The sequence below is a fragment of the Halyomorpha halys genome, unplaced genomic scaffold, assembly GCF_000696795.3.
Source record: "Halyomorpha halys isolate HHAL.00 unplaced genomic scaffold, Hhal_1.1 Scaffold923.1, whole genome shotgun sequence".
Taxonomy (NCBI): Eukaryota; Metazoa; Arthropoda; class Insecta; order Hemiptera; family Pentatomidae; genus Halyomorpha; species Halyomorpha halys.
In genome coordinates, this window is record NW_027112702.1 from 277,979 (window position 1) to 302,469 (window position 24,491).

The 24,491-nt window shown below is 29.6% G+C and overlaps 1 protein-coding gene and 6 non-coding genes across 7 annotated transcripts in view; 5 read left to right on the forward strand and 2 right to left on the reverse strand.

The window, feature by feature from the left end:
• Positions 1-24,491, reverse strand: part of LOC106687190 (uncharacterized) — a 141,324-nt gene that overhangs the window by 11,622 nt on the left and 105,211 nt on the right. The window contains exon 3 of the mRNA XM_014430924.3: positions 18,351-18,484. Within this exon, the coding sequence (XP_014286410.3) occupies positions 18,351-18,484 (134 nt within the window). The remainder of the gene's footprint in view (positions 1-18,350; positions 18,485-24,491) is intronic.
• On the reverse strand, positions 235-348 carry TRNAL-CAA (transfer RNA leucine (anticodon CAA)). Its single transcript has 2 exons — positions 311-348; positions 235-279 (listed from the first exon to the last, which is right to left on the reverse strand). It is a non-coding gene; the product is annotated as a tRNA-Leu (tRNA).
• TRNAL-CAA (transfer RNA leucine (anticodon CAA)) lies at positions 650-763 on the forward strand. Its single transcript has 2 exons — positions 650-687; positions 719-763. It is a non-coding gene; the product is annotated as a tRNA-Leu (tRNA).
• On the forward strand, positions 3,821-3,934 carry TRNAL-CAA (transfer RNA leucine (anticodon CAA)). Its single transcript has 2 exons — positions 3,821-3,858; positions 3,890-3,934. It is a non-coding gene; the product is annotated as a tRNA-Leu (tRNA).
• TRNAL-CAA (transfer RNA leucine (anticodon CAA)) lies at positions 9,221-9,334 on the forward strand. Its single transcript has 2 exons — positions 9,221-9,258; positions 9,290-9,334. It is a non-coding gene; the product is annotated as a tRNA-Leu (tRNA).
• TRNAL-CAA (transfer RNA leucine (anticodon CAA)) lies at positions 20,783-20,896 on the forward strand. Its single transcript has 2 exons — positions 20,783-20,820; positions 20,852-20,896. It is a non-coding gene; the product is annotated as a tRNA-Leu (tRNA).
• On the forward strand, positions 21,182-21,295 carry TRNAL-CAA (transfer RNA leucine (anticodon CAA)). The gene is made up of 2 exons: positions 21,182-21,219; positions 21,251-21,295. It is a non-coding gene; the product is annotated as a tRNA-Leu (tRNA).

Consider the following 24,491-nt stretch of genomic DNA (forward strand, 5'->3'; position numbering starts at 1 on the left):
CATGCAATTATATAAAAGAAAACAAAAAAAAAAACGTGAAAAATATTTTATAATATGTACTTTCTTTTGAATAATATTTTTTATAAATTATAAAAAAACAAAAAAAATAAAATAAGTTTTGTAAAAAAGACAGATTTTTACTATTATTTAATTAATTATGCTTTGTTTTCGTAACATATTTGTAGTAGCACTTATATAGTATTATTATTTTGATATACAAAAAAAAAAATTATGTGTCAGAAGTGGGATTCGAACCCACGCCCACATAGTGGACCAGAAGGCTCAAACCTACATAGTAGGCAAGGTTACCCTTGAGTCTGGCGCCTTAGACCGCTCGGCCATCCTGACAGTTGAACTTTGGATGACGGTGTAACTGTAATGAATAGTTTTATTTTATAATTTAATTTTATAGTTATAAAAAATTAATATTTAATTTGATATTTTAAGTTAAAATTGATATGCGTATGTGTAAAATATATTTGTTTATACAATTATTTATATTATAGTTAGTGACATCATGACAGCTAAAATGTGGCAGGTGATGAATATTTATTTTTTATATTTACGTAGTCAGCAGGGTTACCCTTGAGTCTGGTAATTACAGAATAAATCCATTATTAAGTAAAACACCGAGAACCGGTAATCGGCTGTCAGGATGGCCGAGCGGTCTAAGGCGCCAGACTCAAGGGTAACCTTGCCTGCTCTGTAGGTTTGAGCCTTCTGGTCCACTTTGTGGGCGTGGGTTCGAATCCCACTTCTGACACATGGTTTTATTTATTTTTGGAAAATAGTACTACTACATAAGTGCTAATACTTAAAATTTGATAACATAATTAATCCTATAATAATATAATAACAATCATTAATCATTTGAATATAAGTGATAAAATTAAATATTGTTGAAGAAATATTTTCAGAGATATATCTAAGAAACAGTTTTAATTATTTGAGATATATTTTAAAGTTATAATTACCTATGTATTATTTGATCATTTAGTTGAACTATGAAAAAAAAAAAAAAATACTTTTGTTTTTAAAAATATGAACAATAGACGTACCATTGAATATTAATGCTATACGATACAGAATGCAAAAGAATGTGATGAGCAGTTCTAAAAATATATACACATGCAATATACTTGGCTTGTTGCATCTAAAAGGGCATAGTGATTTTTCTCTTGAAGATATTTAAATATTCAGTCTTACTTACTTTTTTTTTTTAATTCATGTCTCTGACATATTTAAAAATATAAATTTAAAACAAAAACTATAGACAAAAAATATTTATTTAAAACATGTACGATGTATTAGGAACTGTATATGTTTCGAAATAATCTTATATGGGAAGACTGTTCATGGGTTTTCTTTAGTTTATGTAAGTCCAATAGTTTAAACCGACTCATAGGTTTGAGCCTTCTGGGCCACCATGTGGGCGTGGGTTCGAATCCCACTTCAGACATACTTTTTTTAATATGTGGTCCAAAACATTTATTTTTCGATCGAAGCGAATTTTTATTTTATTTTTAGATATAAAAAACTTGGAACTGTTTATATTGAAAAAAAATTCAGATAAGCTCATTCAATGATTTATACTATACATATTTATACTTCAGACACATACTTTTTTTTTTTTTTACTGTTTCGGAATAATAATACTACATAAGTCCTATTACTTAAACTTTGAAAAGAAAACAAAGTATAATTAATCAAATAATAGTACAATCAAAATTAATTTAAATATGAGTGATCAAAGAATTTAAAAAAAAATTATTGGTTATTCAAAATATTTATTATTCATTAGGTAAATCATAAAGTTTTTAATCGTCTAATATAGGATTACTGTTTCTCAGTAAAGCTCAATTGGGAGTTCTTATAGTAAGAATATTGTAAATGGTTTGAAATGTAAAATATAAGCTTTGATGATTGATATTTTCTGAAAGTGGTCTGTACAAATTTATGCTTTCACGCCATAGACACCCCATCCTAGACTTCACTTGAGAAAACTCATCACACAGGTACCATTGAGAATACCCGGACGATTAGCTTAAGAAGCCATCAGTGCCACTAAAGAAGTGGAACCTTGGAGTGGATTTATCCTCCAAGTTTCGGCCACTCCTGATTCAATCGGCGGCCATTACCTCTCCACTTCCAGCACTTCCAGGACCGTTGTCATAAAAGGCCCAGATAAGGAGGCGAGTTTTTCGATTATAAACGAAACTTTGCGAGTCCTCGGTGGAGTGTTTTCCTTTTTCTTCGGAAGGAGTTTAACATAATCGGTCCTCAACTTCGATTAGTGATCCTTGGTGGGAGTCCTGCCCAAGCAATGTACTGGAAATATTTAATCAATTCCTTATTATAACTTTACCGAAGGACCTTCTTTTAAGGAAGTTTCGAAATAAGGGCCGTGTTTATAACATCTGGTACAGAGATAAATAAGTTCCAACTTTATTTAAGACCAATTATTTTGGAAAACAGAATCATAAAAATTGGCTTTTGGGAACTTTAATGATTTTCATTCGCTATCAGAAGTTTAAAAACACTCTTGAAAAGACAAATCAAAATTGACAATCAAGGTGAGAAGAAACAGAGCTACTAAGATACAGAAGTGCTTAAGAAACCTAAAAGAACATAAACTATGACTCAGAAATCATCCAAACTTAATAAAAATGTAGCAATAACTTTTATAGACCAAGAAACCATTTATTGTCAAATACTCATGAACGTACCGTTATAATATTAGCTTCACCTGCGCATTATGTGTTGTGAGGTATCACTGTGTAGTAATAAGACAGTTCATGGTTTTCATGACAGTTCTATAACAGTAGCTTCACAACCGCAACATGTGCATAACATTATAGCTATTCCGCTATATCTAATGCCATAGTACTGTATACAGTAAATGTTATCATAACAGCAACTACTAAATGGTTTAACAATTGCAGTAGCTGAGACAGTTCCGGGGAAAAGACATACAGCAATACGAGGCCCTTTCAAGATGATGATCATTAGGGAAAACAATATTGTTACTATAGAAAGTAACCGAGAACCTAAGAAAACTTAGGCCACTAAAGTATTGTTAAGACTTCCGGCAATGTGAATATAGAGTGTTGACATCGCATCTACAAGAAATAAAGTTATTTATTAATTTTTTTTTAATGTTTTGTTTTTATTTTATTTGTGACTTTCGCAATTTTTTTATTTTATATTGTTCATTTTATTGTACTAGGAGTCCTTTTCTTTCTTTACATAAGTTTAATTTATGTATATAGCGTTACTTTTGGTAAGATTGTGAGTTTTTGATAGAGTGGTGTTGGTTCAGGAATTTATTTTTTTTGTAAATAGTTTTTCATACTATATTACATAGTACAGTATAACTTAACGAGGATTATTCGTAAACTGTCGGGGGCGGGGGAAGTAGATCAGCTGATCGAATTTATATATTATGTATCTTATATATATTACTTATATACATTAACCTAGGTTAAAGCCACGCTATTACAGAAGTTAAAGCGTGTAATATCTTATAATATTTTCTCTTTATTTTAACATTTCACATTTTGCTCTCGCCGATGCTTAAGTTGTGTCCTTTTCAACTTAAAATATTTAATTTAATATCATTAAAAAATAAATATTCATTACCTGCCATATTTTAGCTGTTAGGATGTATAATAACTATAATATAAATAATTGTATAAAGAAATATTTTTTACACACATTTAAACTTTAAATGTCAAGTTAAATATTACTTTTATATAACTATATAATTTAATTCTAAAATAAACCTATTTATCAGTAGAACACCGTCAGCCAAATTTTAGCTGTCAGGATGGCCGAGCGGTCTAAGGCGCCAGACTCAAGGGTAACCTTGCCTACTCTGTAGGTTTGAGCCTTCTGGTCCACTATGTGGGCGTGGGTTCGAATCCCACTTCTGACACATAATTTTTATTTATTTTTGGAAAATAGTACTACTACATTAAGTGCTTATAAATACAATTTGATAAGATAAATATAATAATTAATCCAATAATAATATATTAACAAATCATTTAAATATGAGTGATAATATTAAATATTGTTGAAAAAATATTTTCAGTGATATATCTAAGAAACAGATTTAATTATTTGAGATATATTTTAAACTAATATTTTCCTATGTATTATTTAATCATTTAATTGAACTATAAAAAAAAACTAATACTTTTGTTTTTAAAAATATGAACATTAGACATACGATTAAATATTAATGTATGGTGATACAGAATGTAAAAGAATGTGATGAGTTGTTCTAAAAATATGTACACATGCAATATTCTTGGCTTGTTGCATCTAAAAGGGCATAGTGATTTTCCTCTTGAAGATATTTAAATATTCAGTCTTATTTACTTTTTTTTTTAATCCATGTCTCTGACATATTACAATAATTCTTTTATGAAATATTTATTTAAAATATGTACGATGTATTGGGAACTATTAACTGTATATGTTTCGAAATAATCTTATATGGGAAGAGTGTTGACGGGTTTCCTTTAATTTGTGTAAGTCTAATGCATTAAACCAACTCATAAAGCCTAATTCAATTAATTTTTAAAATTAAATAAGTTTATACCACACATAACATAAAAAAGTAATATTGAGGGTTCTAAAACTTTTAATAATAATTAAATTAGTTTAATAAAAGTAGAAAATAATGAATTAGGTGTATCTTTTTTGCTCTAGCTTAGCGAAAAAATAAGTTCTTTAATTTGCTTTACTATAACTTTATTTGAAAAAGATAAAATAAAATACCCCCTATTCGTCACTTTATTTTACTAATTAGTAAGTTATTTAGGACTACCAGAAATTCTTCTCTGAGTTTCATCTGGAAGATACTATTATGTATATATAATGTAAACTCTTTTTTGAGACTGATTTGTTTATTAGTTACAACAAATATATCCATTTAGTCTCAATACTACTTTATTATAATTACACACCTACGTTTTAGTAATTCCGGTAATTTTCAAGGATCTACCAACTATAAATGTTTAATTACTTTTCATTCAATATAAATTAATTCTAAAAACATTATGAAAAATTAAATTTCCTACCTTATTTACAACATCACAGCCCAAAATTTGTCATCACATTATAGCAGGCCTTTATGCCTTCGTCAATTTTTATCATTAGTCAATTACCCATAAAACCTCTTACATTAGGAAACAATATGCACTAATAAATTAATTTTCACCATAATGTGCTAAATTACCTATTATTTTCCTAATTGCAATTATCACAATAATTAGTTCACATCCAGCAATATACATAAAAGAAACCAAACAATTATTAGGAACAATAATATATCCAAAATATACAAAATTATCCAAAAATAAGCATAATTTTAGATTTAGAAAATACAATAATTTTACATAAAGAAAATAACACCTTCAAAAGAAAAAATGTTGGAGACTATTTTCATATCAGAAAATATCAATAATACTGTTAATTTGAAATCAGATACAAAATATTTGAACCAGCAATTTTAAATTTTAAGCAAATTTAATTTATAATCATAACTTTTATTATATACTAATAAAAATGAATTAATAATATTTAAAAAATAATGAGGATTTAGCAAACCTGGGATGCTGAGTATTGATATAGTGATTAGGTGAAATAGATATTGTAAACTAATTATTGTAATAAGTGAAAATATACGTAATTTAGCATATTATACTGAAACGTAGCAGTGTAAAGATAATGAAGAAGTTTTGAGACTAAATAGATGTTTTTCTTATAACTAATACTAAATTATGTTAAAAAATTAATGTTATATTTATTTTTATGGTTTATGGGATGTGATTTTTGCTAAGGGATTGTGTACTACGTTCCTACGTTTTTGAGAGTAACCCTGCTCAATCTGCTTAAAATCATGGAGTTTTAAAATTCCATCAGGCGAATAAATAGCTTATAAGAGCAGAAAGCCTGAAAAAAAAGATGAGAATGATGGAAAAATATTTCCGTTGAGTAAGGAGTTAAATCAAAATCTTATCAGTAGGACTAATCACTAAACAATTACATACCCAGAAAAATGCTAATTAGATAATCTTTCAACGGGCTTTAATTAACATTTCAATACATATAGCTGCTTTGCTTGAATTGTGGTTCATCTGAAAAAACTATTTTGATTTTATTTTGAATTGGACCTATTTCAAAGATATTACGGTAAACTATATGAAATACCTCAAACACAAAGATAATTATTTTTATCAAGAAAAAAAATATAAAAAATTATTTGTTGTCCAGCATACTCTCTCTCTTCCTCTTACTCTCCCTGTGTATATATATATATTCTATAAAATCATTTTTTGTATACCCATATTTATTCATCTTCCATTATTTATTTTTAAAAATAATTATAATAAAAGAGCATACTCTAGTTCTCTTCAATTATCAAAACTTACTATTCTATTAAAAAGGTATCGTTTTTATTTATTTTTAAACATATTCTGTTGTTTAAATTTTCATATACGTAATAATAATATATCACCACATCGTACGTACAAAAGGTATACTTGCAACTTCTACCTTTAGAATATAGCACGTGAATTATATTAGAGCCATAATTTCTTTACACGTTTTATTAAATTAAAATGATTTTGGGATCACAATTGTTTCAAATAGTCCGTAATCCCTTAAGAATCAATTTAACCCAATGTTTCCACTAATGTATCATTTTTTCACGTTCCTCATGCCGAGTTAAAACATAGGTATAATGCAGAATAAACTGCTGTTTAAATTTAGATGCTAGGTTGGGGCAGACTCAGCTAGCACAATGTCACGGAAGAGCCCTCAAGGGAGATTAAGAAATAAATTTTACGGCTCCCAGCTGAGATTTTAACACGGGATCTTTAGCATATTAGGAGCCGGCTCTACCTTAAGCTAAAGACTTTAGGATTATATTGCTTAAATGCGACAGCAAAGCCGTATGGAGCTTTCAGAAATGGTATATAAAATAAAGCAGAATTTAAAATTTAACTTTGAATAAATCATAATATATTTAAGGCTATCAAATGAAATCTTACAAAAAAAAATTAATTATAATAATTAAAGTACATATAATAAAACTAAACACATGAGCTAACCGTTAGGCGAACCGATCGTTCACCAAATATATTGAGAAATCGTACAAAAGTAATTTACCAGTTTATTCATATTTATTTTTCAATATAATTTATATAATATAATAAAGACATTAGTTTTATCTTTCTTTTATCTAATTATGTACAAGGTGTTTCAGGGTTGTGTTCTAACTGAAAATATGAATTAAGAATCTCATAAGAAGAAAAAAAAATTAAGGAAAAAGAAAAGTCCATTAACGAACATTACTAAACACTGTTAATGATCATACCTGGTAAGATTTTTCTTGTTTTAAGATCCTTAATTTATATTTTTATTTAAAACAATTACCCTTAAAACACTCTTTATAGCTTATTTATAATATATATTTTTACTGAAACGTTTTTTTGACACGTGAAAAGAAATGATTCAATTCTGTAATTTTCATTTAATATCTTCTATTAAATTGTATTTCAGCATCATAATTGTGGATTATGAAAAAAAAACGCTATAGGACCTCTGTTTAATAAATAAATAAGAAGTATTTTAGTTAACTTTATTAGTTTCTTAATACCATATATTTATATTGTGAGATAGTTTCAAACATTAATTTATTCATAAATATATAGATATTAAATTAATTTGTTTTTATAAGGAAAAAGCTGAAAAGAATTGTTAGATATTATATCAAAAACATAGATAAGGTATTTTTAATATAAATTATAATTTACTAATTCGATACATGAATATTCATTTTAAATTACATTTATTGTATGCTGTAATACAACGTCAGAGCTATTAAATCAATGATAAATATTCATTATATTATTTAATTATAAGGTACAAGAGAATAAAAAAAGAATATTTTTCTCATTAAATACAATATGAACTAGCTAATTTGTTTGGATATTTTAAATGAGTTTGGCTTGACACATGGGTGAATTGAATGCCATGGAAAATGAAGTGAATAATATTTTTTATGACTCTTCTCAAAGTAAGAAAATTATACAACCTAACTTTTATACTTATTTCGATTCCCTCCCCCTCATTAAATTCTAATAGTATCTAACAATTAGTTTAATACTTCATTATTTTTCAAAACGTACTTTATAATGTACTGTTGAATCGAAATTCACTTGGTTAATCAAAAAATTATCCGTTGTTTTGTATTATTTCTTTTTCTGTTTTTAATTACAAAATAAGTTGTTTACATATTTATTACACATTTTAAAATGATCTCTTTTATAAAATTTTATAGATGGTACTTTAGGTTAGTAATATGTGAAATAGTATAATTTTTTTATCTCTGTATACTTGAAACTTACACCAATGGTATTGTTTCTCTTTTCTTTCGTATCCCAAGATTTTTCTATTATTTTTTTTTTATTATTTTACTTATTACACCAAACCTACTGTATGTTTTCAAGTTATTACAGAGGTAAATAAATAAAAGATAAGTAACTACATCAGTGAATATGTAAGTTACTTTTTTTAAAAATTCCGTTAATGGTAACAATGGGTAGTTTCTCTACACGCCTGTATCACTCCATTTTTACTTACATCAAATTTACTAAATGTATTAAGATGTAGAGTTGTAAATAGCAATAAATAAATAAATAAACAATATGAAAAATATTATCCATCCATGGTATTAGTATGAAACAAAAAAAAAATTATGTTTTATGGATTAAATTATTTTTTCACAGTTTGAAGGTGTACTGATTTTTGTTGAGTTGGTATAGGTATTATGATTTGATTTTAAATATATTGATACCTAATATCAATAAAAAAAAAAAATAAAAAATACAACAATCATCCTAACTCTACAAATTCTATAATTGAAACAAAATATAATATTACTATTTTTTTTTATTTTGAACATAAAATATCTAATTTACTATCATGAAATAAAGATAAATTCGTCACTGGAATGTCGTCTGCCACCTCTTAGCTGTCAGGATGTCTAACTTTTAAATTAATAATTGTAGAAACAAATATATTTTACACATACTAATATCCATTTTAACTTAAAATATCAAAATAAATATTAATTTATTATAACTATAAAATTTAATTATAAAATAAACCTATTCATTATAGTTACACTGTCAGCCAGAATTCAGCTGTCAGGATGGCCGAGCGGTCTAAGGCGCCAGACTCAAGGGTAACCTTGCCTACTCTGTAGGTTTGAGCCTTCTGGTCCACTATGTGGGCGTGGGTACGAATCCCACTTCTGACAAACTTTTTTTAATACATAATTAAAAACAACTTTTTTCGATCAAAGCACATTTTCATTTTATGTTTAGACATTTAAAACTAAAAAAGATTGAATGTTTGTAATTGTTAATAATGAAAAAAATCGGATATAATCATTTATTGAATTATACTATACATATTTAATACAACATTAAAACTTGCGACATAATTGCATTACATAATTTTAGCTCTAAGGGAAATTTCATTTACTATTTAATTTATGTCAAGGTATAATTTTATTTCTATATTATACTTTTAATATATGTATAAATAATATTTAAGTAACATTCGTTCAGAGTTCGTATTCTTAGGTTATATGGTGAGCAGGATACAACCTTAATGTCCTGAAACCCCCATCCGGGAGATGCTTAGTTTCAGTTTAGAAAACCGTAAAATTTAGGGGTCCTTCGCAGAGAACTGAACTTATAGCTTATAAGACTATAATTAAAACGATACTTAATTCTATATACAATAACGATTAATTATTCAATTATAGTAAGTTTTAACTGATCAAGTTCAATTAAATTCAAAACTACTATAAATAATAAAAAACATGTAACCAATTAATTAATAATGAAATTTTAAAAGAAATGTTTATAATACCATAATATCAGTAATGATATATTCTTAAATACATAACATTTCCTTTGTCATTAACTTTATTAGAAGGTCCTGGCAATATCGATTATTTATATAATGACAGTCCATTTTATGCAACTTGACTGAAATTCAGTCCTTGATTCTCTTACCAGATGGGATTACATAAATCATTACACTAAAGGTTTCTGCGTTTTAAAGTCTTCAAACGCAACTCGTTTCGTAAAATTCAAATTTCTTCAAGACAAAAATGTTTAGATAATCTAAAATATATAAAGACAATAAATAAAGGAGGTGAGGCATTAAACCTAATAGTATAATCAATGGATACTTTTCATTTCCTTTACCTTTATTGATAAAGCTACTTTAATGTTTGCAAAGGCAACCAAAACTTCATTCCATCCATTATTCTCAATCACTGAGCTCTACACGGTTTATGTTTTGTCACTTTTGTGACTTTAGTATCTAAAATAAAATTTTGGTTTTGAAATAAAAATGCTAGTTACAAAGCTCTCAGTCCTTATGTTACTCCAGGTATCCATTATTTATCATTATATATAAATATTATCTTGACGTAACTTATTTTTGTTTGTTTTTACTAAGAGTGGACTCATATCAGCTGATCTTGAAGTTGATAGAAGAGCTGCTAAGCTTTTATGAAAAAATGTATTGAATAAAAATATTAATAGGTAGATATATCTTTAAAATACCGAATACATTTAAATTTGTTTTCCCTTACTAGTTTGTTGTTAGTACTTTTTTCCTTATGTAGTTACCCAATAGAAATGATGATAAAGTTATAATTTGCAAACTTTTTTTATTTTTATAGAATAATACATGTGTAAAACCTCCCGTTGTGGTATAAAACTCTGAATAAAATCTCAACCATTAATTAGCGTATAAAGCTTACAGTAAGAAGGGGGTTGATTATCGAGTGCCGTGAAGTATGATGAACATGGAAAATGTAAAAGGGCAGGGGGAAACTTAACCATAATGGCCTGGATCACGCGACGGGACCTGTAATCAACGCGACCCCAACAATGGCCGCTTCGCTTTGTGTGCCCTCGGCAAAGATACAATCAGACCAACAAAAGGACACCGTCGCTGATAATTGCTTTATATGCTCCTTGTTAATGTTTGTTGTTCTCGCGTTTGATAGAATAATTATAGATAGGGCTGCTCTTCGTGGCATCGTAATTGAAAAGCACATGTGCACTGATTTCCTTTTGGAACTCCCTATTCAAACCTTGTCAGCCATCACATCGTTACCACTACCGAAACCGCAATAGTTATATCGCTTTGTGCATGAAGTAGTCTTCACCTTATGGAGGTTAGTTATTATTAACAGTGATCTTGTTAACCATCAAGATAAAAAGACGTTAATCACGTTTTTATGAAATGTTTTTATTTATTTATTTTTTATTATTTATTGCTATTAAAAGCTGTACTTTATAATACATTTAGTATATTTGATCTCATTTAAAATGGGGTGATACAGAAGTGTAGAAAAACTACCCATTGGTAGCACTTTAATGGCGTTTGACATTAGCAGGTCTCGTGGCCATCATCTTTTCGGGCGCCTCGGAGGATTGTCAGCAATGGATGAGGAACCAAGGCTAGAAACTGGAAGGTTTGAGTGGTTAAGATTTTATGGTGGAAGGAATGATATCTGGTTCGGTCTAGATCGGTTAAATATGGAACATCAAGGTCTTTATGAATGATTTTATTTGTGACAAAGTAAGGAGCATTGGGGATTTTGGATTATAAAAATTAGATACGAAAGGAATTATAAGGTTTAGTGGAGCCCCAAATCTCAACTCCGTGTGTCCAGATTGACCTTATTACATTTACCGTTTGTTCAGTAAGTGCAGTAATAGTAGGAATCGACGTGCAATTCCCTGTTTTTTCAGTCTTCTCTGAGGATTCCAGGTTAGCCGTTTGTCCAGATGTAGTTCAAGGTAGTGGATCTGTTCGACGGGGTAAGATCAACAATTTTAAATGAGACTGTAGGGGCAGTCGTTAGGTTTACGATTATACTATTCTCCGAGAGCTGTGATGAAACATATTAAAAAACAACTTTTCGTTTTTTCTTTCCCATAAGTATTTTTTACATATGGAATATTTAGTAAGAGAAAGCATTGGTATTGGTGTTCTCCACTCACGTATAGAATTTCTACAGCTTTAACGCACTTACTATACCTCCATTGGGTCAGTCAGTACCAGTGACGAGTTGAGATAGCTGCCCTGGGATCTTGAAGAGCTCTGCCATGCCACTCACGTGTGGCTCGGGGCTCTCAGATGATTACGTAAGTATTTTACATATTAGTATAGATGTAATTTTACTTGTCTTTGTACATATTTTGATTCTATATTTCCTGTTTTCATTTATGTTTGTTTTATTTTTTATTCTTAATCTTTTATTTATTTTGGTGTGAATTAAATCAATTATATCCCTATTTCAAATTACAAAAGTCTGTGGCAAATAGTAATTTTTGTCAATAAATATTTTTAAAAAAATAATGTACATTAGAGCTACTTGTAAAACTGTAAATCTGATATTCACTATATTACTATAATATATAGTAATATTAGGCTTATTCACTCCCACATAGTTCCCTATGAACATTTCACTTTTGTGTTTTTCAAATATTTATACATAAGAATTCACTGACAGAAATTAATTTATATTGACTCCCAGGTACATGAAAATTTTAAGGTACTTTACTGAATTATTTTAAGATTTTTTTTTTCAATTAGTTACTGTTTTATAATTTAAATATTATTTTTTTAAAATTTCACTGGTTTTGTAAGGCCACGAAACCATTGTAAGGCGCTCACAATGTAAATAGTGGGTGTAGGACAAGGTAACCCATAAGCAATAAAGCGAACAATAGAAACAGGAGCGCACCTCTATTCCAGCACTGAGCCAGGTATTAAAATGGCTCTACCTACAGAACCTATTTAATTACCGACTCTGGAATTATGGAAGCCCTCCTCCCCTTCCAGTTGTAGGTCTACTACTGGAGCAGGATTGAGTTTAATCAGCTGGAACCATTTTCTCTTTCTCCTGTTTTAGGTTTCGGATGCGTCTCCTCTGGAAATCCAACTTACTCAAGGTTGGTTCAACTTTTAAGCAAGAGAAGCAAATTAACTTGAAAATATTTAAAATTAAAACTGTATTATGGCCATAATAACGATAATTAAAATACAAATAAAAGTTCAGCTAGATATACATTTTTCTACTGTAGGCTCTAAAGAAAATTCTAAAAGTTTATAGAAATCAGTTTCAGTTTTACAAAGTTGATTGTACAACATAATTGATTCTACAAAAATTTGGGAATAATGTCCTTAGAATCAAAATGTTTCACTCACATTTTATGTTTTCCCTTTATAATTATCGTTTTGAAATAAATATGAATGTTGAAATAAATAATGAGGAGAAGATAGTTGACCGTAGATAAATAAGAGGAGAAGATAGTCGGGAGAGGGGAGGAGGGATTCAACAGAAAAACACAAATACAAAAAATGATTTATTTTTGCCGTCGTTTAACCTAATTTTTATGTTTTCGTCAGGGCTACAAAACAAAAAGAGATAACTACCATCATTCTGAGGAACATAAAAATATTATTTTTATTTATCATATTATTTTTATCTTATATTTCCAAATCTGTTAGTCTGAATGAATACAATGTCGACTTACACCACCTCTTTATTGACTTCCGACAGACTTATGATAGTGTAGACAGAGGGAAATTATTAAAAGCATTGCAGTCACAGGGAATACCTAGCAAGTTAATAAGATTAACAAAGATGACCCTGGAAAGGACTAGTTGCAAGGTGAAAACTCGAATGGGCATCTCTAATAGCTTTAGGGTTAACAGTGGCTTAAGACAAGGAGACCCATTATCACCAGTACTGTTCAACCTCGCCCTAGAAGTTGCCACACAACAAATGGCTTATGTGGATGATGTAGTCATCACAGGTAGAGCCAAAACAGCACTAGCCGGTGCTGTGGGAGAATTCAAGAGAGCAGCACAGGATTTAGGACTTATTACAAATAGAGAAAAGACGAAATATATGAAAACCTCTAGACAGACCGGAGAGAGAAGAGATATTGAGGATGTGGAGGAAAACATGTTTCACAGCTGCAGTACTTTAAAGTACCTGGGAGGAGTTGTGACGGAGAACAATAATTTAGAACTAGAAATTAAGGGCAGAATGGTAGCAGGAACCAGATGTTTCTATGCCCTGCAAAAACTCTCCGATACAAAAGTCTTTCCAGGAAAGCTTTTGTTGTACAAAACAATAATTAGGCCAGTGATAATGTATGGCAGTGAGACATGGGCTCTAACTAAGGAAAATAGAAGAGCTCTACTGGTTTGGGAGAGAAGAGTTCTAAGAAAGATCTTTGGAGCCGTTAAAGAGGAGCACAGGTGGAGAATCAGAAGAAATGACGAAGTAAAGGAATTGTATGGAGAGCCTGATATCCTCTGTGCTATTAAGAAGAGCTGGCTAATGTGGTTGGGACATGTGGAAAGGATGTAGCCCTGCAGGCTACCTAAAAGGATGCTAAATGGTGCACCAGGAGGATAAAGTAAAAGGGGCAGACCCTGGCGCCGGTGGCTGGATGATTTGGAAGATGATTTGAGAGGAATGGGAGTTAAAAATTGGAGGAGTCTCGTTGGAGACCGCGAGGCATGGGAAAGAATGGTGCCAGAGGCCCAAGGTCGTACAAGGACTGTAGCGCCCAACAATGAGTGAGTGAGTGAGTGAGGTAGTCTATTATTTATTTTTATGTTTGTCTGAATGATGTTTGTTATTTCTTATTGTCTTATAGCCCTGATGAAGGCCTTAAAATTAGGTCGAAACGTCTACTTAAATAAATATTTTTTGTTTATTAGTGTTTTTCGCTTACTCCATTTCCCTTTCACCCTCGACCACTCTTCTCCTCTTGTTGAAACTAATAGTTTTAGGGTTGACCACACGAGAAGCCATCAAAATCTAAACATAACAGGAGAATATACTACCCTTACTCAGAGACGCAATTGAAGAGACACATACACACGATTCTCTTTTGTTTGTGGGAACACTTAGAGGACGGGATTGGTTTAATATCCCAAATCGTTTCATTGGTTATATCAAGATATTGTTTGCGTACCAAATCCTACTGAATACAACATAAGAAACTGTCACAAAAGCCTTGGCTCTATTTATTCAAAATTCCTTGAAACCACACACCCCTATCTACTAACATCCTCTTCCTCTTGTTCTAACTTATTCTCACCTCTTGAGATTACACATGCTAGAGATACGAGGATTCTGATTCTGTTTCAAATTCTAGTTAATAGAGAAGCCGAATAGACTTATCGAAGGACACTCTAGGAGACAAGTTGTATGTATTAGTCTGTAAATAGAAGTTGTACAGACTAAGTATTTATCTCTGTCAACCCTTCTCATCGAGTAAATAAAATTCATCTTACACTACACTGCGGTAGCAATTCTGTAACTAAGAAACAAATTGGGTACCCTAACTTTTTTGTCATTACGTTGGCAAATATGTATGGAGCATAATCAATACAATCTTCTCTCCGATTTTAATGAAATTTTAAAGATGCGAGTTGGTACTTAGTTCCTACATTGATTTTATTCCATTATTTTCGATAACGAAAACATATACGTTTATCTTTGTGTTGTTTATATTTCGAAATCGACTTTTCCAGTATCGCCAGAATTAGAGGGAAGTTGGAGATCAGAGATAAAAAGTTCCAATTATAAATTTACCAAATTCTATGCACTTTTGCTTCACCGTGTGCAAAAGTATTTTTATTGACACGTACATTTCAAACACAGTGCTTTCTGTATACTATATTCTAAAAAGACAAATCAAATTTATAAACAAATAAAAGTTATTCTTAAGCCTTGAAATCTCGGTAATGATACACAGTTTGTAGAAATATCGAGGAAGCTATATTGGCTGTTGTATATTTTTTTTCTTTCTCTGCTTTCATTTATTATTACTATTATTGTTTAAATATGGTTCTAAAACGTTAAGATTTAACAAAGCCCTTTTCTTTTGATTTTTGAAGGTCATTCAAAGATAATTTAGTTATAAAAAAGTGATATTAACAGAAATATAGATGAAATGAGGTTTTCAACATAAGACTCAGTAAATTGTCTGCAAGACCGTATCTAAAAGTCGATAAGAGGTATTGATTCAATTGTTGTTACTTTTACTTTACACTTTTTTTCTTTTTCTTCAGTAAAATACCCGAAGAAACGGTGAAACAACGAACTAAGGCTCCCTCTCAGTTTTTGTCGAAGTTTCGCCATTGTCTCAGTCGGTTTGCCATCGACTCCCACCATTTCTTTCAATTGTAGCCTCCCAGTGGATCCCCTTTCTTTGGATAGAAGGAAGTATCTTTTCATCCTCACTTTTACGATCCCCGGTAACGACATCCTCTCGAATTCGAAGGAGATGAAATTTCATTTCAATTACGGTCCTCTGTATTAATACAATTTATTAACTTGAAAACGAGAAAGGAAATAATCGCCAGAGAGAAGGTTTCTACTCTTAATTACTTATTACACGGCTCAAAAAAAAGAACTTTTTCAAATTTTATTTTATAATTTTGGCTAATAGGGATCAAAAATATTAGTGTGCTGGAACAAAAAATAACATCGTTTACGCATACATTTTTGGCAAATCCCTGGACAATGTTGCTAGGTCGGTAATACAGAAAATCAAAAAAATCTTTTGTAGCACCTAGGGTACATTAAAACGTTTTAACTTTAAGTTACCTATATACAGATTATATTGATCGTGCGAAATTTCAGATTCGGTTTTTTTGACGGAAATACATATTTTGATTTCATCCGAGCACAAAGAATGAAGTCCCGCAAAATTGTCTCAGTGAACAGGTTAGCTCAAAAAAGTGGTGCTAAACTGAAATAACATATTTCAGAGGGGTACGAGTCTGCAAGGTAACAGCAAATTTTTAGATAAAATGGATTGATCCACTTCATTGGATCTATTTTTACATTTTTTAGATTTTCTAAAAAATAACCCAGATCATTTTGATTTAACTCGGTATACTAGTGTACAGTAAAATGCTCTTTAAAATCAGTTATGCCTTATTCTCGTTGAAATATCTTTACAAGACTTTAATGCCAAATTTTCTAATGGCTTCCTTCAAAGCACCTTTAATTTTGTTTTTTTCATATAATCAACCATTTCACGTTTTTATTAATAGTGAAAAATAGAAATATATAGTCTCACAAAAAATGGAAAATATTTTTTCCCATTTGAAAACACATTTACTAAAGTAAAGATTTTAGAAAAAAATAATATTCAATATAGAAAGTCGTAGAAGGTATTATATAGAAGGTATGGAGATTTATAAAAAAACGCATAAATAAAAGGTTTCTTTGAACTGCGCAGTTCCGACACTTGATAAGGTATACTTGACACCATAGTTATTACATAATTTATTTTTTATTTCGCTTAACCCCTGAACCTTTCTGTTAATAGAATTATTAAATCTATAAAATAATTTTTAAATTTGATTTTTTAAAAATTAAGTAATGAATAAGTAGTTAAGAGAAGAATTTACATTTTTTGTATTTCTACCACATTTCGCTATGAGAAATATTATTCTAGAAAGATACCAAAATAGTAGGAAAAAAAGATTGTTAATCAACGTTTCGCTTCTTTGCAGTGCTTTGTTAGAGCTAAATGGAAACAAGATACAATGTAAGAATTGACAATATTTTTTTTTAATATATAAAAGAAATAATAGTAATAATAATTTAAGAAAGAATGTAAGTAGATTGGAAACTTATATGTATACCTTAAATTATTATTATTATTTCTTTTTTACATAAAAAAAATTACATATTTTCTGTGTATATTTATTTTTATATCATTGGAACGACAATATTTCAATCTTTTTGATAACGATATTTATACATTTTCCAGATTTGAAATAAATAAAGAGACTCGAATTTATTCAAACAATTATAAATAAATTGTATTATATCTCAATTTCAAATTGACCTATTGAGTCCAACTTGTGTCATTTGGTTTATTTTAGTGTCGTTTGTTGCCGTAAAAATTAATTTTTTTCCTCAGAGTTATGAAATATTTGATTGAATTTTGTGCTACGAATCAGATGTTATATATCACTAATTTATATAAAAAAAGAAACACAAAAAAACGTACATTATGCAAGAAAACAAATTTCATTACTTTTTCATCTAACCAAAAAACATATGCATCAAAATCAACATATCAAATTTTTAGTTGTAGAACTTATTATTCAAAATCAACATACTCTTTGAGAATCTCAAGTAGAGAATAAAACTATTTTTATGAATAATGATTTAAATAATAAAATAAACATGCCTGCTGCTCGTTGATGTACCAGGTAAGTATGGACGCCGGGAAAGATTTACCCGAAGTGCAGTTTAGGTTAACTTCATCTCCGATCAGCAGTTGTTTCCTCTCTCCGGTAATGTGTGGCCCATTTGCTGGGATGACTGAAAATATATTTCGGAATTAAAAACTGAAAATAGTACAAAATTAAGTTTAATTACAATGAAACAGATACAAAATGTATTTATAAAAAGTATTATGGTTGTGATTATATAAAAGTTCTGTCTTGGGGTATAAAAAAGATCATTGACTTCTTGTTTCAGACCAATTAATAAAATATAAATTAATATAATAAAATAAAAGATCCAATAGAAAATAAATATCAATCCAGTTCTATACATAAAATATCATACATAAATTCTCAAGCTATTTGAGAATAGCAATTAGGTATATACATATAATATATTAAAGAAAGAATGTACCATAATAATAATATTGATAAAAGGAAAAGGAAAAATTGAAATTAATATTATAATTAAACTAAAATATTTTTAGAAGGAACATTTTAGAAGCAATATTAAGTAAATAGTAAAACTGCAAAATATATAAAGTGATAAAATAAGAATTTAAGTTTTAGTAAGTACATAAAGATTTCTGTAAATGCACTAATGTAAAATGTCTTGATATTAATTTATAAATATATTTGTTTTGAAAAATAATCGACAGGAGCATTGTTGCCCACTGTAGGATTTTGGAAAATCAATTGTAAGGTATGATAGTAGAAATATATATATAATATGTTTAGTGAAAAATATATATAAATCTTAAGAATATTATTGCTTCTCCTTCATGATGGCGTGTGGGACGAAACACTGGAGAAAAACAAAGAAAGTGATAACGATTAAAAGATATTAGGATCATTTACAGAATATTCTAAATTCTAAAAAATCTTCCGAAACGTTTCAATCTGACTGTAACAATTCCAAAAATTTAATAGTCATAATACAATTCTAAAACATATTTCGAATAATCTTTTGAACGTACCAATTAAAGTTTAGATGTCAGGCATACATGAATATATTAAGTTAATGAAAACGACACGGGAAACGAATTTCATAGATTTATATTTTAATGGAGAGATGATAGTTGACCGTAGATGATATATATGAGGAGAAGATGTTTGGGGGTGCGGTTAGAATATAACACTAATAAGTTGAGAGATCTTATTTAATAGTTCTAACGTTTCGGTTTGTTAAATGAAAAGCTTTCTGTATTATATTGGCAAAGCTATAATACGCGATATAGTTGCTATTGTAGTATGTGATATCAGTTCAGTATGATATTATGATTTTGAGGTGAAGGTGATACTCAACGCTGAGACGATTTTACGATGTTTTTGTTATTTGGAGATCAAAAAGTGTCCTTCTGTTGAAAATTAAAATTTGAAATTTTTTACCTCAAAATCTTTAACTGGCTCTGGGCAGCGGGACCTGTACGAATCCGGCCTTGGGGGTCGACTTTTATTTCTTTAGAGGTCGCACGAAATAAAAACTTGACGTCCAACCATGGTTGGAACAGGGTGGTAACCCTCTCGTAATTCAGGGGATAAATGACAAATATGAGGATCATATAAAAAGGTTCATAATTTTTTTACGATAGCAAATCTTTCCCTAACTATTTATTCCATACATTAGTAAATGAGAGGGGGATAGGACCTGATATCCGAATTCAGATAACATTCTTGATAAAAGTTAGTTGCAGACAGTGCAATGTGAGCAAAGCCGGCTGGGGCCTCTGGTAGTGCCCATGATACAGCGATAACTGAGCTGAGCTAGGGAGTGATATTGGGTCCCGATAAGAGCAAATTAATGGATAGGCCTTCAACGGTGACTAATTCAAAGCTAACCTCATTTCAGTGCTATTGATAGCCGCTCTGATTGATTTACTTGTTTCGCGTCTAATTTCCTGGATCTGTTACCATGGCATCCCTCTATGAGCTGTACCAATCTTATCCATCATCGACATTGTACTATTTGTCATCAATCGAATGGGTGCTTTGATAAAGTATTATACACGATTTGGAAATGCTTGCCAAAAAAGAAAGGTTACTCGTTTTTGCATGCTGATCGCATCTTCTCTTGTATACGTGACAAACCACACCTTAAAAACAGAATGTCATACTAAATTGATATCACAAATTTAAGAAAAGCATAAGTATAAAGTAGCTAGCTGGTATCATACAACCTATTCGGTTTTACACTTTTTGAAGTTCTTTCGGAAAGAATTCGTTATGACACTAATTATTTTCTCCTAACCATCCGTATTATGTAATTGAAATAAAATATAGATAATTGTTTGTGTATATTAATATTTTAAATGCGTTCGTTTAAACTTAAAATGTCTAATTAATATTATAAAGTAAAAGCATTCAGTAGTGGAACACTGTCAGACGGAATTCAGTTGTCAGGATGGCCGAGCGGTCTAAGGCGCCAGACTCAAGGGTAACCTTGCCTACTCTGTAGGTTTGAGCCTTCTGGTCCACAATGTGGGCGTGGGTTCGAATCCCACTTCTGACATATATATTTTAATCACCTATTAATTGTTTTTTTTTTTAAATTCTAAGTTGTATTTAATATTTATTTTCTTTTTGAAGATCTTTTTGAATTTCTCTCGGAAAGAACTCGTTATGAAACTAATTATATCTCCTAACCATCCGTATTATGTAATTGAAATGAAATAAAATATAAATAATTGTTTGTTACATTAATATTTTAAATGCGTTCGTTTAAACTTAAAATGTCTAATTAATATTATAAAGTAAAAGCATTCAGTAGTGGAACACTGTCAGACGGAATTCAGTTGTCAGGATGGCCGAGCGGTCTAAGGCGCCAGACTCAAGGGTAACCTTGCCTACTCTGTAGGTTTGAGCCTTCTGGTCCACAATGTGGGCGTGGGTTCGAATCCCACTTCTGACATATATCTTTTATTATCACCTATTAATTGTTTTTTTAAAAATTCTAAGCTGTATTTAATATTTATTTTATTTTTGAATATCGTATTATGTACTAGTTATATAATAAGTTCAACATTGGAAAGCAAACTAAAATGTACAAAAAATAACAAAAATATATTCTATGGTATAGTGGGAATATTAAAATCATGATGTAAGATATTGTTAGTTACTGAAACACCAACTCGCATGGGTAATAAAGAAATTTATTAAACAAAAAAAAATAAGAAGCTTTAAATTAAAAATGCAGATTAACAAACATATAAAAATAATAAAAACTCCTAAAAAAATAAATATTAAATACTAGTTAGATTTATCTATGTTTAATGTTGAAGCGTAAAATCGATATTTTTTTGTATACATAAATATAGACATGAGGCTTTTCTCAATTTTTAGTTCTTGTTAAATTTTTTGGGGCTTTATTTTATTTTACCTTTATCCATAAAAGTTGAATAGAATAACATTCGCATAAGATACTTCTTTATAATTTTGGAGTATTTTCGCTAATTTTCTTCTATGCAATATTTTTCATTTCCCATGCATGAAACCTTTCCTTAGAGACAGGTATCATGCTTGAGAAGGTTAGGTATGATTGATAAAAGGACAGGTAACCGATAGACCAAGACATGAACCGAGGTTCATGAATCCTTAGACGAGAATGGATGGCTACTCGGGCTATATAGCCATACACAATGGGCAGCCGGATAATGCACAGCATAACTTGGCCCTGATTAATTTGTTAGTAGTAGCGCTAGGAGCAATAGCGATGAAATATTAACAGCTAGTGCTCCCAGTGGCTATTCTCCTAATTACAATAACAAAGGGTTGGCCCGCTCCCGAAGATATGCGAGCTCCGAGGTAGCCAGTCTTCAAGCATCTCTGTTAGTGTTGGTAAGGAGGTTACTTTATGACGCTTTACTAGTATAGAGCGTCATAAACATATAGCGTCATAACACATAGTTAAGCAACTTTATGTAAGTTATTTTACCATCAAGGCTCTGTGCAACTATTGTTATAATAAAACTATTGACTTTCAGTCGATGCTAGTAAATGTTCACGAATACCACTCTTTTATAAGTAAATGTTAAATTAATGATAGTCTGTCTAACAGAGATACTGGGGCGGGTCAGGTGGGCATATATTTCCTCGAATTACTTTCGGTGTTATTAACTTCTGATTGATCATTTCTCTAGTATTTTAAACGACTATTTGTTTGTTGTACATTTTTTTTTTATTATCAAGACTTCTGGCAATCATCGTTATAACGAGACTTATATTACCGTTAGATATTAGTAAATGTTTTAAAAAATCAGTTCAGAGTTCATAATAGGTTCAGAGTTTGTCTGTATTGATTTCTTCTAGCCTTTGTTGCACATTGAATGTCAATTGTTGTCTTTCTCATTTTTTCTAACGTTATACAACACAATAAACTGAATAAAGTTTCTTTTTATTAATACATAATACCTTATCCAGCTACTGACAGATACAGGTATATGCTAATGGTGTGTTACGAATGATGGAAGTTAATGTTTTCTTAACTATTTTTATTGGTAGAAACGTGAGTAATTTCACTTTAACCTTCATATGATATATTATTCAAAATATTTAGTATCATATAAGGTGTGTGAATGGCGTGTTGATGTGTCTGCTACATAGACAGTTTTTTAGTTCAACATTTTATGATATAAAAGCTGACGATGTGGTGCTATACAAAGTTGTGCAACAAAATCATTTGCAAAAGAGATATTTAAAAAATACAAACTAAAACAAAAGCTAAACAATAAAACAAAAAATCAATTTTTTGCATTGTTTAATTTAGTTAATTACTGACTTTTTTGAACCGGAAGCTGTTGGTTCAAAACTTTTTCATTTTTATTTTAAAATTATTTAATTATATCTTTGTTGTTTTTAAGCTATAACTATCTTCAATAATTACATGAATAATTAATAAATCCCATTTAAGTAAATATTAATTTTTCTGATACAATTGTATGTTTATAACCGGTGCCAACCTATTTATGGCCTGTCTGATAGTTATACAAAAATAATTATTAGCAAAAAATCACTTTAAATATAAATTATGAAATAATTCTCTTATAGCTATCATATTATTTATGTAATTTACAATTTCGGAGTTTGAGGCAAAATTAAAAAGATATAACAAAAAAACTGGTAAAATCCCACAATGGTATCAGATACCATTGGCATCATGGGTATACGCACAGTTGGCCAAAACGTAGTGAAATAATTTGAAATCGCAATATAAAAACGTTTTAAATATGATTTTAATAATGATAGAAAATATTATATTAAATTTAATTTTATGTCGTTTATTAATAAATTTAAAAAAAAAAAAAAAAAATAATGCAGTTTCCATTAGTTGTAAGTTAAAAATCTGAGACATTTATTTGCTAAATATGCCCAAAAATTAATTTGTCTATGTAAAGTCAGTAGATCGTTTAATAAATGTCTAATAATCTGAATAAAACTAATTTTATGGAATACCATTTCACTGGGAAGTATATTGTGTTACATTAAGACAATATTGTAATAAATATCATGATGTAACGGCCTCCTTTCCCTCACTGAACTATCTACTCCCTCATGACTTATTCCCACCAACAATAACTGCTAAGGCCACCGCCAGGGCCCCGCAAATGGAGTTCGTTTTTATATACAAAATATTTTCTTTACATTTACGGCAGGCTAGGCTGGTTGAATTAAATTTTCATGTACCAGGTACCTGGATTTTTTTTTAAAAATTTTATTCTTTAAAATGTTATAATAATAATTGTAATATTCTTATATATTCTGAGACTAGTCCCTGTATAATTACATAACAGGTATTGTAAGAAAATGGGTTTTTTATCAAATGTAAAGTACAGAAATAAAAAATAAAAATAAAATAATATATCATTATAAAATATTTCTAATAATAACATATCTGGAAAAAATGAAATAAAAATAATTAACAAAAAAGAAAAAAAAAATGTTTATGTACCTTCAAGGTTTAATTGAGCAATATAGACTTTTTTTTATGTTTTCTTTTTTAAATATCTTATTTTATCTGGACATACGGAGTTGAGCTTTGGGGCTCCACTAAACCATCAAATTCCTCCAGAATCCAATCCTTACAGTCCAAAATCCTTCGTAAAATCCTT